This window comes from Stenella coeruleoalba, assembly GCF_951394435.1.
Source record: "Stenella coeruleoalba genome assembly, chromosome: 1".
NCBI lineage: Eukaryota > Metazoa > Chordata > Mammalia > Artiodactyla > Delphinidae > Stenella > Stenella coeruleoalba.
The window spans coordinates 14,431,773-14,445,040 of record NC_137169.1 but is presented as its reverse complement, the minus strand read 5'-3'; the positions used below and the strand labels follow the sequence as shown (position 1 = coordinate 14,445,040).

The window sequence follows — 13,268 nt, the reverse complement described above, 5'->3', positions numbered from 1 at the left end:
GGGGGAGCGGGGGGCTGGTTGAGCAGGGATTGCTGCCTTTGGTGGGACGTTTGTATATGAAGGCGAGTGTGTCACACACAGCGCGAGCCAGCGCAGAGTGGAGCGGGTCGTGCGATGGCACAAAGCTTCTGATCTCCAATTCTGGACACTCCAGTCTGGTGTAGCCGCCTGTTCCATCTGTGTTCATCCATGGGGCAGAAGGGTGCCCGGTGTCCCCGTACCGTCCCCCCTGCTTTCCCACAGCCCAGTGCCTGGCAGTGCCATGTGCAGACCTGGTAGCTTTGATTCAGCTGCTACTAGTGTTGTGTTTTTATTTCCAGGGAACTAGGATGGGGCGTCAAGCACTCTTGGCCTGAGAGCACCATCCAGGTCGTAAGGAGAGAGTGTAGCCAGAAATACGTGATAAGGAAGTGGTCTCAGTGCCCGTCTAGTGACCTGTCGAAGCTTCATTGCAGGTGGAGAGTCCACGCTGGGAGAGCTCTGGAGCCAGATTGCCTGGGTCAGAGCCCAGTTCCTTCACTCGCCACTGTGTGGCTTTGGGCAGAATATTTACTCTCTCTGTGCTGTAGTTTCCCCTTCTGTAACGTTGGGAGAGTACCCGTCTCATCGGGTTATCGTGAGGATTAAATGAGATAATCCATGGAAAGCTCTTAGAAGGGGCTTGGCGTTAAAGTTGATGATTACCATTGTTGCTGCAGTTCAGGCAAAAGCGAGAACGAGAAGCAGTGCTCGCCGGGAGGAATCTGTTCTAATGGAGGAGAGAGGACACAGACACGTAAAAGAACACACCACCATAGCCTAGGAAGGGCACCGGCTGCAAATGCCGTGTGAACAGTTAGCTGTACCGAGACTCGTGGAGTCGGGGAGTGTGGGCTGTGGGCTCAGAGACTCTGGGTTTGCTGACTGGTTTGGTGACTTTGGTTGTGTCACTTCACTCCCCGGGCCTTCAGATACCCTGGTAAAGAGGTGCCGGCTGTCACCTTCCAGAGTTGTCAGGACACGTGGATGGCGGAGTGTTTGTGAATGTGCCGGACACGCGCAATTGGAATTGTGCGGAGCTGGGCTGGGGGGTGGGGGACGAGGAAGATGCCCCCGAGAAGGACTGGGGCGGGGCTGGGGGTGCCCCGCTTGGAGAGGAGGCGGGAGGGGCGGTGGAGGACGGGTGGGGGGTTCCGTGAGCCGAGCGCTCAGGAAACGTAAAAGAAGACGGGAGATTGAGCAAGCCTCCTCCCCTCTTGCTGCTCGTGCCCTGCTTCTGCCCTGGTTTCATGGTGCTCCTTTTGTTCCAGAACCCGAGCAACTTCCCGAGAGGAGAAGAACCTCCAGGGCTTTCTGGAGCAGCCCAAGGAGAAGTGGGTGGAGAGTGCCTTTGAAGTGGACGGGCCCCACTACTTCACTGTCCTGGCCCTCCACGTCCTGCCCCCCGAGAAGTGGCGAGCCATACGCGTGGAAATCCTGCGGCGGCTGCTGGTGACCTCTCAGGCCCGGGCAGTGGCTCCGGGGGGAGCCAGCAGGTCAGTGCTCGCTTCGGGAGGTGCCTGCTTCAGGGGGCCGTCTCCTGGGCCGCCCGTCGCCCGGACTCTGTAGCCGCTGTGGGTGAGAGCTGCCCGCGGCGCGCAGGTGCTGAGTGGAGGCGCCTCGCTTGACTCGGCAATGGAGCCTGAGCCTTCCCGGCCGGTCACACCAAGAGTCGAGGCCTGACGCCGCTGGGTGCCTGCCCCTCTGGGTCAGCTGTTCAGGCACTAGAAGTGTGGGGCCAGGCTTAGCCCTGGGAAGTGTCCTCAGAGAGGAAGCCAGCCAGGCACAGGGTGAGACTTCTCAGGAGAAGGGTTAGGGTCGGCAGGCAGTTGAGACAGGTAGCCAGGTGTTCCGAATCTTGCTGGTCTGCGCATAAACTAGCAAAGCTTCCTGGGGGCTGTGCTCGGGGATGTTCTTTTCTGGTATTAAAAGCTCCTCATCTCCCTCCTTGGTCACATTCCTATCCCGTCTGCTCCCACGTTCCATGAGCCTTCTTTCTTTCTCTGCTGTTGGTGTGGACACCTCCCTAAGAAGGAAGGCATTTCAGGAAGGAAGTGGTCTTTGTTTTCATGACCCCGTGCTGTGATTTGGGTCAGCTGGGAGGTGTCTTGAGGCAAACAACTGCAGACAACAACAGCGAGAAGCCCTTTGCGACGAGTGCACAGATTGCGCCACCCCGAGGGGACTCCTTGGCGCTACTCTTGGCCCGTCGTGGCCCCGAGCAGCCTGCCCTCCCTGGGCTACAGAGTAGGCTAAGAGTTGTCAGCTTGCTTCTGCCCTTGAGGGAAACCTGCTTCATTCTGGGAAGGTCTGTCCTCCTGTGTCTGCTTTCGCTAGGATCCGAGGGGACATTTCCAACAGGGGTGCAGGGAGGAGCTTTTAGGCCCCTGATGATGACAGACCAAGTGGAAGCAGCCTTGGCCTGAATTTGCACACCTGGTGTCTCCACCTCCATCAGCTCTGATTTATCAAGTCGCTAGTGGTAGGCACCTCGTGGCCCGGGGAGACCAGGTTGGAGCTCTGCTGTTGGGTACAGCCAGTGCCAGCCTCTGTGTAGAGCAGGAGGGGGCCGGTCTTGTTAGATTCCTACCTAGCCCCTGCCCCTATTCCAAACATAGCACTTTCCAGTGTTAACCAAGAGTCTAAAGCATTAATAGGTAACTAGCTGCTGGGAGTCAAAGGTTAGATCTGGAAGATACTAAGCTGTTGATAAGCCAGGCTCGGCCTGTATCCATAGCACGCAAAGTAGCTATTCACTGGGCACAGGCTCTCGGTGACAGGTGTGAAATCTGAACCCACAGGAGCTGTGTTGCTTTCAATTAGGAGACTGGAATGCATTACTGTCCCAGGCAGTTAAGGAAAAGCTGATTTGGTCACGGCTTAATTAGGAAATCCAGTGTGAGCTGCACTCATGAGTCGCCATTTCCTCTGTAGCAGTTTAGTCACCTTTACTAATTAACCTGCAATAATTAAGTTGGGCAGGGCCACTCCAGATTCGTGCCACCAATGCGAAAGAGCTGCAAGAAGGAGCGGCCCTGGCGGGGTGTCAGGGTGTGAGCAGGGTGCCCTGGAAGCAGGGTGGCAGAGTGCTGGCCATCAGCACGGTGTGGGACACCCTGCAAGGAGGGACATTTAGAGGGTGACCTCCTGGTGGTTGGGGCAGTGCCACTGGCAGCAGGCTTTGTCCTCAGCCCATTATGGGGTGGGGGGCAGCAGCAGGTACACAAAAATCTAGGAGTCCGCACAAGAGAAGTTGCTCTCTTCTGCGGGTTTTACGTTCAGGAAAAAAGATTCTTCTGCCAGGAACTTGCAAGTATTTAAGCCTGGGACTTTACTAGGCTTCCGTCAGAGCCTTTTCTGTTTCCTTGTCTGCCAGCGCACAGAGTTGCAGAGAAAGAATTCTCATCGTCGTCCACAGGCCCACCTCGCAGTAGTTTTCCCTTTCGGCTGCAGCATCCTCATGCGTGGCGGTCGGGGAGGAGGTGGGCGCTTTGGAGATGTTGGGGGGGGGAGGGTACAGGTAGCATACCTTAGCGAACAGAATTGTCTCATTTTATTATTTTACTTTACTTTGGTTAATAACTTAAGCATTGACTGAGTGTAGGTGTGGTTGGCCTGTCTCATGCTAGGTAGTCCCTTCACTTGAGGCCCATGCAGTGTAGTTTTAGCTTCTAGATGAATAACATCTACGCTCGTCTGATGTTTATGATTCTAGCGTATAGAAACACATGGTGCGTGCATGCACACGCATTTTCATCCTAAGTTCTGGTGCCTTTGGTGTGGGCTCTGTTCCAGGGTGGAGAGGCTCCACGACAAGGGTTTATCTAGCCTTTACTTACTACAGATATGAAGGCAGTTTGCAGACAAAACCTCTCCTAGATCTTGGGCTGTAGAAACCAAGTCCTAGCACCGGCACTTCACTCACCGTGCAGAGCGGGTGCTGGTCGTTCTGTACTTCATGGTGGCTCTACCTGCAGTAATCATTCCTCAGACCAGGAGCGTCTGCTGAGAAGGCGGTGGACGGTGTTGGCAGTGACGGCCCTCTGTGTTCCGAGGGCTTGGCTGCTCTCTAATCCCAGACTGCGTCACTGGATTAAGTAGCAGCGATGCTGGTTAGAAACGAAGGGGTGCGGTGAGCTCTGGGATTAGCCCGGGATTTCGGAGGTGTTGGGCCGGCTGTGGCTCGCATCCGAGACGTCACTGTTGTCCGACGCCAGGTGTCCACCAGCTTGCTGGTTTTAACATGGCACGCGGTGGGCAGATTACCGTGTGAGACTGCTTTAGGTGTGCTGGCTGCTGGTAAAAACTCTCCAAGAGGGAATGTGAAGACTGAAGTAGAACCTTGTTTCCTCCTGCATTTATTAGGTCCCGTCGAGTCCGAGAGCGCGTGTGGGGGCTAAACACAGGGAAACACGGGACTCTGTGGCGACTCTTTAAGGCAGTAGCCTTTTGGCTGCCGTGTTGCAACTTACGTCTCCCTCTTTCCCATTTTCCCTGGCTTAGCAGAGTCGCTACTAAAGATGACTGTGTCACGCAGCGTCTTGTGGTGAATAAACCTCTGGGTCCCAGGGCTTCAGAAGCTCTGACCCGTGGCCGTGTTCCTCTGAGAAGATGGCAAGTGGCTGGAGCTGAGTGATGCTCAGTGCCCGTGACTCTTCCCCTGCTCCCAGAATGCTTGGCTCTGTCCTTGGGAGTATCCTCCCGGGGTCTTCACGGACATGGGATTTGGTTTTATTTTCCAGGCTGACAGACAAGGCGGTGAAGGACTACTCTGCTTATCGCTCTTCCCTTCTCTTTTGGGCCCTCGTTGATCTCATTTATAACATGTTTAAGGTAAGGAGGCCGCTGGGAGCGTGGCCGGGTTTGGCAGGGGCGTAGACGTCTGTGCTTGTGGCTCTGACCCTGCCTCGGCAGCCGGCTCCTCCATCAGCCTCCCCCGAGAAACAGGCCGACCCGCCGTGGGGAGGGGTTTACCCTCTAGCTCCGACCCCTGCGTGTGTAGACTGCATTTGTAGCCATGACTGCTCCTGTGACCCGGTCTCAGGCTGCTGCAGACCCTCTTCTACAGGCCGCTCTCCCCCCGCTCCACCCCGAGTCACTCTCTGTTTGCTCTCGTCCCCTCTGTTTGGATCAACTCCGTTGCCCTGTGTGAGTGTAACTTACTCCAGCCCACTTTATAATAGGGACGCTCCTCTCAGCCTTGAGAGAATCAGGGGGTTTGGGGTGGTTCCTTTCATCATCTAAATGAAACAGCTGAATTAAAGCATGTTGACGAGTCCCTCTTCTTGGGGAAATGCTTGATGGTGGAGGGGATGGGGAGGAAAGAACGCATCGCCTCTCGAAGCTTGTAGGTTCATGTGACGTGTGCTTAGGAGAGGGGCTGTGAGAGGAATGAAGTGAAATTTTGTTGTTCCTGGAAGCAGAACACATCCTCCAGGGAAAAGTTGGATGTGTATGGGAGGGCCCTCTTCTTCCCTGCCTGACCTGAGCGACCCGCCCGGCCTGTGTGTCCTGTTGCTTCTCGTAGAAGGTGCCGACCAGCAACACGGAGGGTGGCTGGTCCTGCTCTCTGGCAGAGTACATCCGCCACAACGACATGCCCATCCACGAAGCTGCCGACAAGGCCCTGAAGGCCTTCCAGGAGGAGTTCATGCCAGTGGAGACCTTCTCAGAGTTCCTCGACGCCGCTGGTCAGTGTCAGGGTTTTTTCCTCGACGCCGCTGGTCAGTGTCAGGGTTTTTCATCTTTCACGGATCTTAGTGGGGCTGGCCATCGCTTTCATCTTCACACACAGGAAAAAACAGGCGAGAACCAGCCCGTGGGCCACCACCGAGGGGTCTGGGAGAGATGTGTACATACCAGGTCCCTGGTAACAAGATGCGGCCGTGACATGCGGCTCACTTCACCCCAGGGGCCGTGTTCTCATGCACGCACTTCCCAGTCTGCAGGGCAGCCCTGTGTGAGGCGGAGCTGTGGTTATCCCCATTTACAGATGGGGTAACTGAGGCTTTGAAGATTAAACAAATTCCCAGTGGGGCATAGCTGGAAAATCACTGGAGCCCCTTTTGGTTTCCTGGCTTCTTATGACAGTTCAGAGAACTAACATGGAGCTTACCTGTCTTCTCCTGCCTTTCGGGGACTGAGACATCTTATGTCACAGCTGCCCCCGGGGAGGTGTGGAAGATTTCAACTCTGATTCTTAAGATAAATAGTAAATATCAAAAGAGAGCAAAGAACGTCTCTGCTAGTAGGTGCTTTGAAGTGCTCTCACATGAGACATCCTCAGACAGTTCCTCATCCCCCAGCTGGTAAAAATGAAGTCATTGTGTTATACAACAAATTTGTCATCCTAATTGCAAACACATTAAAATTTGTTTGGATTTCATAACCAAGCATCAGGTGACAGCAGGGGGAGGTGACTTGGGCCAGTGCTGGGAAATCAACCCAGAATTAAAAGTCCCGTGCGCTCTGAGGGTGTGGGCACTGCAGTCCAGCCCCCCATCACCACCGTCCTTTCCAAGGTAGGCTCCCAGAGCCAAAGCAGGGGGGAGCCGCACCTGCCTGACTCTTCTGTGAGCTTGTTTCCTTTTCCCTGACGGCAATTTTGTCAAGTGTGAAGAGCAAGGAAAAATCTCCCCAGATCCCCCTATCAAGAGAAGGTCGCCACTAGCATTTTCTAGTCTGTCCTCTGGGCACTGAACCCTCAAACGTTCGGAGTGATGCTCAGTGTGAATTCCTCTTTCTTCCCGGATGGAGCTTCCCCAAAGCTCCAGGCCTTTCTTCCAGTTTGGCCGTTTGTTGCGGTGGCCTCAGTGGAAGCCATACTGGACGGGCCTTTGCTGGTCTGGTGCCTCCCCCGTTACCTGTCGGTCAGAGGTTGCCACCGCTCACCACAGTTCCTTTGTTAACTTCACTAGATGCTCCCATGGGTGTCTTTTCAGCCTAGACATTTTATCTTGGCTACACTCCTTGCTTTCTTCAAGAGGTGGCCCCAACTGAGAGCAGGTAGCCTGTGTGTCTGTGTCCTCAGGGCCCAGTGCCTTACCCGTCACCCAGGGGTCTGGTGAATGTCTACAAACACTGTCAATATGAATGTCAAAGTTCGAGGAAGAGGAGGAAGAGGCAGGCAGGGGAAGGAAGGTATTCACCTCTGTTCAGGGCTTTGCATCAGCCCTGGAGCAGGGAAGAGCGGGGGCAGGTCAGGTGGGAGGCCTCTGCCGCCTTCCACTCGAGCCCAGGCGTTTACGGCCTGGCTTTATTGCTTTGTTCAAACTGGTAGGAAATTTCAGAACATCCGACACACCCTACTCAAATGCAGGGACAAAAACACCTTCCAAACCAGCAAGAGCTGATGGGCGCCAGTCTTCCTGCATTAGCCCAGACTTCAGTTTGAGTGTTGCCCCGCCTCGGGGTTAACGACCCCGCATTGGTCAAGTGAGAGCCCTGCTTGTGAGGGAGGGATGGGCCGCAGGGGACCTGATGCTGATTGAGCGAGCACCTTCTGTGCCCTGGGTACTTTCACATAACTGGCCTCATCTAATCCCCAGGGTGATGTGACGAGGACTTGTCACTGTCCCCATTTGGCAGTGGAGGAAACGGAGCTCCTGAGCTCTGGCAGCTTGCCCCAGGCCCTGGACTAGGGGTTGGGTTCTTTCACCCTACCCTGTTCCTCCCAGCCCTCGAGGGCAGTGGAGTTAGCCTTTGTTTGGCCCCAGGTCCCTCTGAGAATCTGCTGAAGGCTGTAGACACTCTCTCCAGAGGACCCCCCCCCCCGCCCACCCTCCATTGCGCACTGAGTTTCAGTGGACTTACAGGCCCCTGCAGGGTGCATGGACCCGGGTTTAGCACCTCCGCCCTGGGGAGATCGTGAGCTGGCCGCTGCCACTTTAAACGCCTTTAATCCTGCCGCAGCGCCAGGTGTCGGAGCCCAGCTCCCCTCCCAGGAGAGAGTGTTTGCTTGGTGACTGTCTCTGCGGTCATCGCCGGTCTCCCATGAGCAGCTGTGTCCGAGCTTGTGGGAGCACAGTGTGTTTCCCGCGTGGACGCAGCCTCCGTGACTCAGGGGCTGGGGGCTGCAAGGGCCGCTGCTAAGCAGTCTCTGCCTGTTCTCCAGGTCTCTTATCAGAAATCACTGATCCGGAGAGCTTCCTGAAGGACCTGTTGGACTCAGTCCCCTGAGCACCACACGAAACGGCGGTCGACAGAGATGGAAGCTAGCCTGCCTCTGTGTTCTCCCCTCCTGTGTGTGATTTCCGCCACGGGTTGCTGCATCGTTGCTCCATCATTGCTCCTCCCTCCTCCCTCCCTCACTTTTCTTGGAGTGGCTTGGGGATTTTAGGCTTCCTGTTTTATCTCGTGTGTGTGGTGCACTAGCTATGAAGTTGTCTGTAACCCGAGCCGTCGAAGGACCTGTACATATCTAGGAGCCACGAGTTGTCCTGGCCAACTGAATACTTGAGTGTGCACATCTTGAGAAATAAACAAATGACTTAATACACATTGGAAAGGAAGGTGTTGCCTGTGCTTGAACCCCTCCTTAGTGACACTGGCCAAACACTTCTCCTTGACTGCACAGCCCTGTCTGGCGTCAGCAGGGAGGCCTGCGTGTGTCACATTCACCGTCTCTTGGCGCCAAATGGAGCCTGTCTGTTCTCGGCCAGCAAGTTGGGGCACCGCATTTGACGGCTATGATCTTTCCTGAAACAAACGCCTTGGCTTCTCTTAAGTTTTGGCCTTAAGAGCTGGAGCCCAAAGACATGTGACTTTCTAGTCCTCTGCCAAAGGCCAGCTCAGCGCCGTCTTTCTACAGCAGAGGCATTTGACGGTCCCCTGTTAACTTCAAATGGGAAATCCTTTGGCGACTTCTCTTCAGTGTTGCCATGTTGGGAGAGGGCCTGGGGCAGACTTTGAGTGGCTGCCCTTTACTGAGCGCCTTCTCTGAACCAGCATCGATTGCTCAAGGCCACCCAGCCTGTAGCTGCCAGAGCTGAGGTTTGCGCCTCCGAAGTCGTGTCCTGAACCACTGTGGCAGCTGCCTCTGGGGGCCTTGAGACCTGCTTCCCCACGTTCATGGGCAGCAGCCCTCTTAGCGAGGCAGCAGGACTCCCACGAGCCTCTCCCCAGATTGTAGGGCAAGGCTCATCCAGACATGGCCTCACGGGGAAGAAGAGCTCGATAGTGGCTGTCTCCTTCACTTCCCTGTGAGCCACTCTGCCACCTGCTTTCCCGAGTGACAGTGTCCCCTATCTTGACGTCCAGTTTATGTGGCTCACTCCTCAGGCCAGACCATTTGGGACAGAAGGGGCCTCTAGGTCCCTTCAGAAGACTCCCAGAGCCAGGACTTAGTGTGTCTTCCCCGGAGCCCCTGACCGGGCAGACACAAGCAGGAGTGAGTGTCGTGCTTGGGCTTTAGCCAGAGAAACAAGGGCAATTTGTTGCAAGAGCCCAGCTGGAGGGACTTCCCTGGCAGTCCAGTGGTTAAGGCTTCGCCTTCCAGTGCAGGGGGTGCAGGTTCGATCCTTGGTCGGGGAGCTAAGATCCCACATGCCTCGCAGCCAAAAAACAAAAGATAAAACAGAAGCAATATTGTAACAAATTCAATAAAGACTTTAAAAATGGTCCACATTTTTTTTTGCGGTACGCGGGCCTCTCGCTGTTGTGGCCTCTCCCGTTGCGGAGCACAGGCTCCGGACGCACAGGCTCAGCGGCCATGGCTCACAGGCCCAGCCGCTCCACGGCATGTGGGATCCTCCCGGACTGGGGCACGAAACCATGTCCCCTGCATCGGCAGGTGGACTCTCAACCACTGCGCCACCAGGGAAGCCCACATCAAAAAAATCTTTAAAAAAAAACCCCAAAAACCCCAGCTAGAGGCAGGCAGGCCCTGGCAGACGAGAACATGCATGTGCCAAGTGCATAGGAGTGCACGGTGGTGTGGGTGGGCGACGGGGCTTTCTGAGCGACGGACGGGCTCGAGGGAGGGGGCAGCGGCCTCTAAGGGCATCAGGCGCTCACTCCTTTGTTCAGACCCCAGCTCCAACACCTTGGGTGTCTTCACAGTCTCCTCATCTGTAAAATGGGAATGTCGGTATCTACGGGGTCAGGTGGTTGCCACGTTTACGCGAGTTTACTTGGTTGCCATGTAGTAAGGAAATGGCCGCTCTTACTACTGATGAATTCATTTGCAGTCTGCAGAATCCTGGCTTTTTCTTTAACGAAGCTCCACGTCTCAGGTGAGGTCCAGATATGTCCAGCTTTGAAGGTGGATGACGGACCTTGGTCTCAGGCACACTTGCTTCTCACACTGAGCACAGCAAGTTCATTCCCTCTCGTAGGTCCATCATCTCCCGTTTTCTGGTCGTCTCCCAGGAGACATCCCAGGTCCACGTTACCATGTGGAGTTGCTGTGACGTAACATCCTAGCAGGGAATAGATTGGAACAGCTTCGTCTGGGACAGCAAAGGCAGCGGGGAGAGTAGGGGAGGGTGCGGGGTAAACAGGTGGGACTAGCCCTGCCTGCCGGGTGGCGGGCACTGATGGAGGCTGAGCCGCGCTCATGGCAACGCCTTGGGGCCTCACGCTTTGACCGAGGGCCTTCGGAAGCTTAACCACGGCTTGGTTCCTTGGGCCTGCAAGGCTGAGGTCTCCAAGGCTCATGACAAGGTGTTCACTTCTTTTTCTCTGCCCTTCATATTTTGGTTTCTTGCAAAGTCCTCAGAATTTTGGCCTCAGCCCAGTCGCATCAAGTCTCTTGCTTTCACGGCCACAGCTTTTCCTGGTAGGTACCCCTGGTGCTTCCCCGTGCCTGCTGCAGTTGCAGGCAGGTTGCCGACACGGCGGCCGTACAGGTCTGTGACAGGCCCCAGAGCGGAGCCCTCGGCAGAGCTTGGGCAGGAGTGGAAGCTGGTCCAGGGCAAGAACTCGGCCTCCCCCAGCCTGCGTCCCCTGACAGCACCAACGGACATCGGGCAGAAAAAGTTAGTCCCTTCCTGTCCCGAACCATTTTCTGGGCTAATTGCTTCTTGGGTCCTTGTTTTTCTCAACAGGCAGCCCCACTGGGGGGGTTCAGATGGTTCCAGACTGGCCACACCTGATGGTGGCCTTCCCCGCACACCTGCCCTCCTCTGCCCACCAGGCTGCTCAGCTCAGGGGTGGGGTGGGGCCTGGGAGCCAGGGCTCCAGGGAAAGGGCTTGGGGTCAGATTTGGGTTCAGAGCTGGCTGTGCAGCCTCAGTTACCTCTCCGAGCCTCAGTTTCTCCACATGTGAGATGAGCACACCTCATTGGGGGTCAGCCAAGGGAGCGCTTATGCAGCCCGCGGCTCAGAGGAGGCTCTGGAAACATAAATTGTTGGGGTTATGAACGAGGCAGCCCAAGAAGGGCTTTCACAGGCCTGGGTGGGGTTCCATCCACGGCAGGGCTCCTACAGTGACAAGAGCTGTTTGAAGGTAGTGAGTCTTCTATCACTGGAGTTACCCAGGCAGAGGCTGGGTCTTAACCACAGACGTGCCACATGGAGGTGGGGGGGGGCAGGGGATGATGATATCAAAAGTCACTTCCAACTCTAAGGCCGGGGCAGCGGGTGGGAAGTCCGGGGGCTTTGGAGTCAGACAGTCCTGGGTTCTGATTCTGCCTTCTTTACGCCTGGCAGACCCTGCAGGCCTCAGTAGGTCCCCTGTAAAGGCCGTGAGCAGTGCTGCCTCACAGGATAAACGTGACCATGTTTGCAAAGCGCCCAGCTCAGCGTAGGTGCCAAACACTTGTGGGTCCTGAGAAGCGTCTCGCTGATGTGGGAACGAGGCTTCCGAGGGGCCTTTCATGGAGTCCTGCTGAGAGCCCCCACCCTGCCCCCCGCCCTTGACTCTGGTTGTCCCCCAGCCGGTGGGGCAGGGCTGCAGGGAGAGTGGCTCATGGGCTTCTCAGAGTCTGAAGGGAACCTGGGGGAGGCAGCAGACCAGAGGAGAAGCACCCACCTTCCCGGGGTCCCCTCCCACAGCTCTGGAGGGGCCTTCTCCCAGAGAAAGGGGAGATGCTGAGGCAGCAGGAACCTGATGGGCAGGTCGGGCCTGGCCCCCGCCTTGCTCCCCTCCGTGCTGCGCTGTGCTGCCCCCGGCCTGGCTTGGGAGAGGACAGGATGCACCCACGGGCATGGGGGTTTCCATCTCATTAACTCCTGGGAGGCTGGAGGGTGGACGGAGATCTGTCCAATGAGCCACTCTGGGGGGAAACCAAGGCCGGGGAGGGACAGGGACTTGCACAGGCTCCTGGGTATCAGCACCGCGGGGCATGCAGCTTCACTGAGAAGCTGGTGGACGTGCCATTCAGAGGAGGCCCCAGATGTTTCCCTACATGGTCCTAACCAGCCGCCATGGGCCTCGCTCCGCGGAAAGTGCTCACGGGGTGTTTTGAGCCTCACACAGCCACCCTATGAGGTTGGCACTAGAATCCTCCCCATTTTCCAGATGATGAAACCGAAGCCGCCCTGTCAGAAGTGGCCGAACAGGGATTTGAGTCCAAGTCCACCTGAGGCCATAGTCCACAGCCGTCATCTCTTTGCCACCTCGTCTCTGTGCTTATCCCAGCTGGACGCTCTCTTGGAAACATCTGGACTTGAGTGGCCGGGCCTGTGGGGGGCAAACAGGAAAAGCTCCCTAGTGCCCCAGAGGCTGACTTGGCTGAAAGAGGCTAACTGGTTCAGGGAGGGTGTCCGGGGTGAGACACATCTGGCTGCTTTCGCACCACCTGAGAGCCAGGATAGTTTGTACATTTTTAAAGGGTTGGAAGAAAAGCACAGAATATGCAACAGAGACCGTATGTGGCTCACAGAGCCCGAAATGTGACTCTCTGGCTCTTTGCAGAAAATGTTCACTGAGTCCTGCTTTGGAAGAGGGATCCACAGTGGGTTACGGTGAAGAGAGACGCAGACTGGGGGCCCCCGTCGCCCCCCGTCAGCCGTTCGAAGTCCCTAAACTTCCCCATGCCATCCTGTGCCTGTAGTCACACTGCCACGTGTAGATTTACAGCAAAACCCCACAGGCTGACTCCCTGCTTGCCCTCGGTACCACCTGCTGAAGACAGTGCTGGAGGTGAAACAAACGCTGTGACCAGTGACTAGGGTGCTGGTGTCGCCGTGGGACGTGGAGGGGCTGAGAGGCTCGTGGCTGTGAGTGACAGAGGTCCGATGCGAACCGGCCTGAGTGGTTAAGGGGACCTACCGTCTCACCCAACAGCAGATCCAGAGGGGGACCCAGG

At 56.2% G+C, this 13,268-nt stretch overlaps 1 protein-coding gene across 8 annotated transcripts in view; it reads left to right on the top strand.

The window, feature by feature from the left end:
• The window catches only part of UBR4 (ubiquitin protein ligase E3 component n-recognin 4), a 128,553-nt gene extending 118,381 nt beyond the window's left edge, over positions 1-10,172 (top strand). For all 8 annotated transcript variants that reach the window (XM_079912598.1, XM_079912599.1, XM_079912597.1 and 5 more), the window contains 4 exons: positions 1,290-1,514; positions 4,761-4,851; positions 5,546-5,708; positions 8,132-10,172. In XM_079912598.1, coding sequence (XP_079768724.1) covers positions 1,290-1,514; positions 4,761-4,851; positions 5,546-5,708; positions 8,132-8,196 — 544 coding nt within the window. In that variant the 3' untranslated portion in view covers positions 8,197-10,172. The remainder of the gene's footprint in view (positions 1-1,289; positions 1,515-4,760; positions 4,852-5,545; positions 5,709-8,131) is intronic.
• The last annotated feature ends 3,096 nt before the right edge of the window (positions 10,173-13,268 follow it).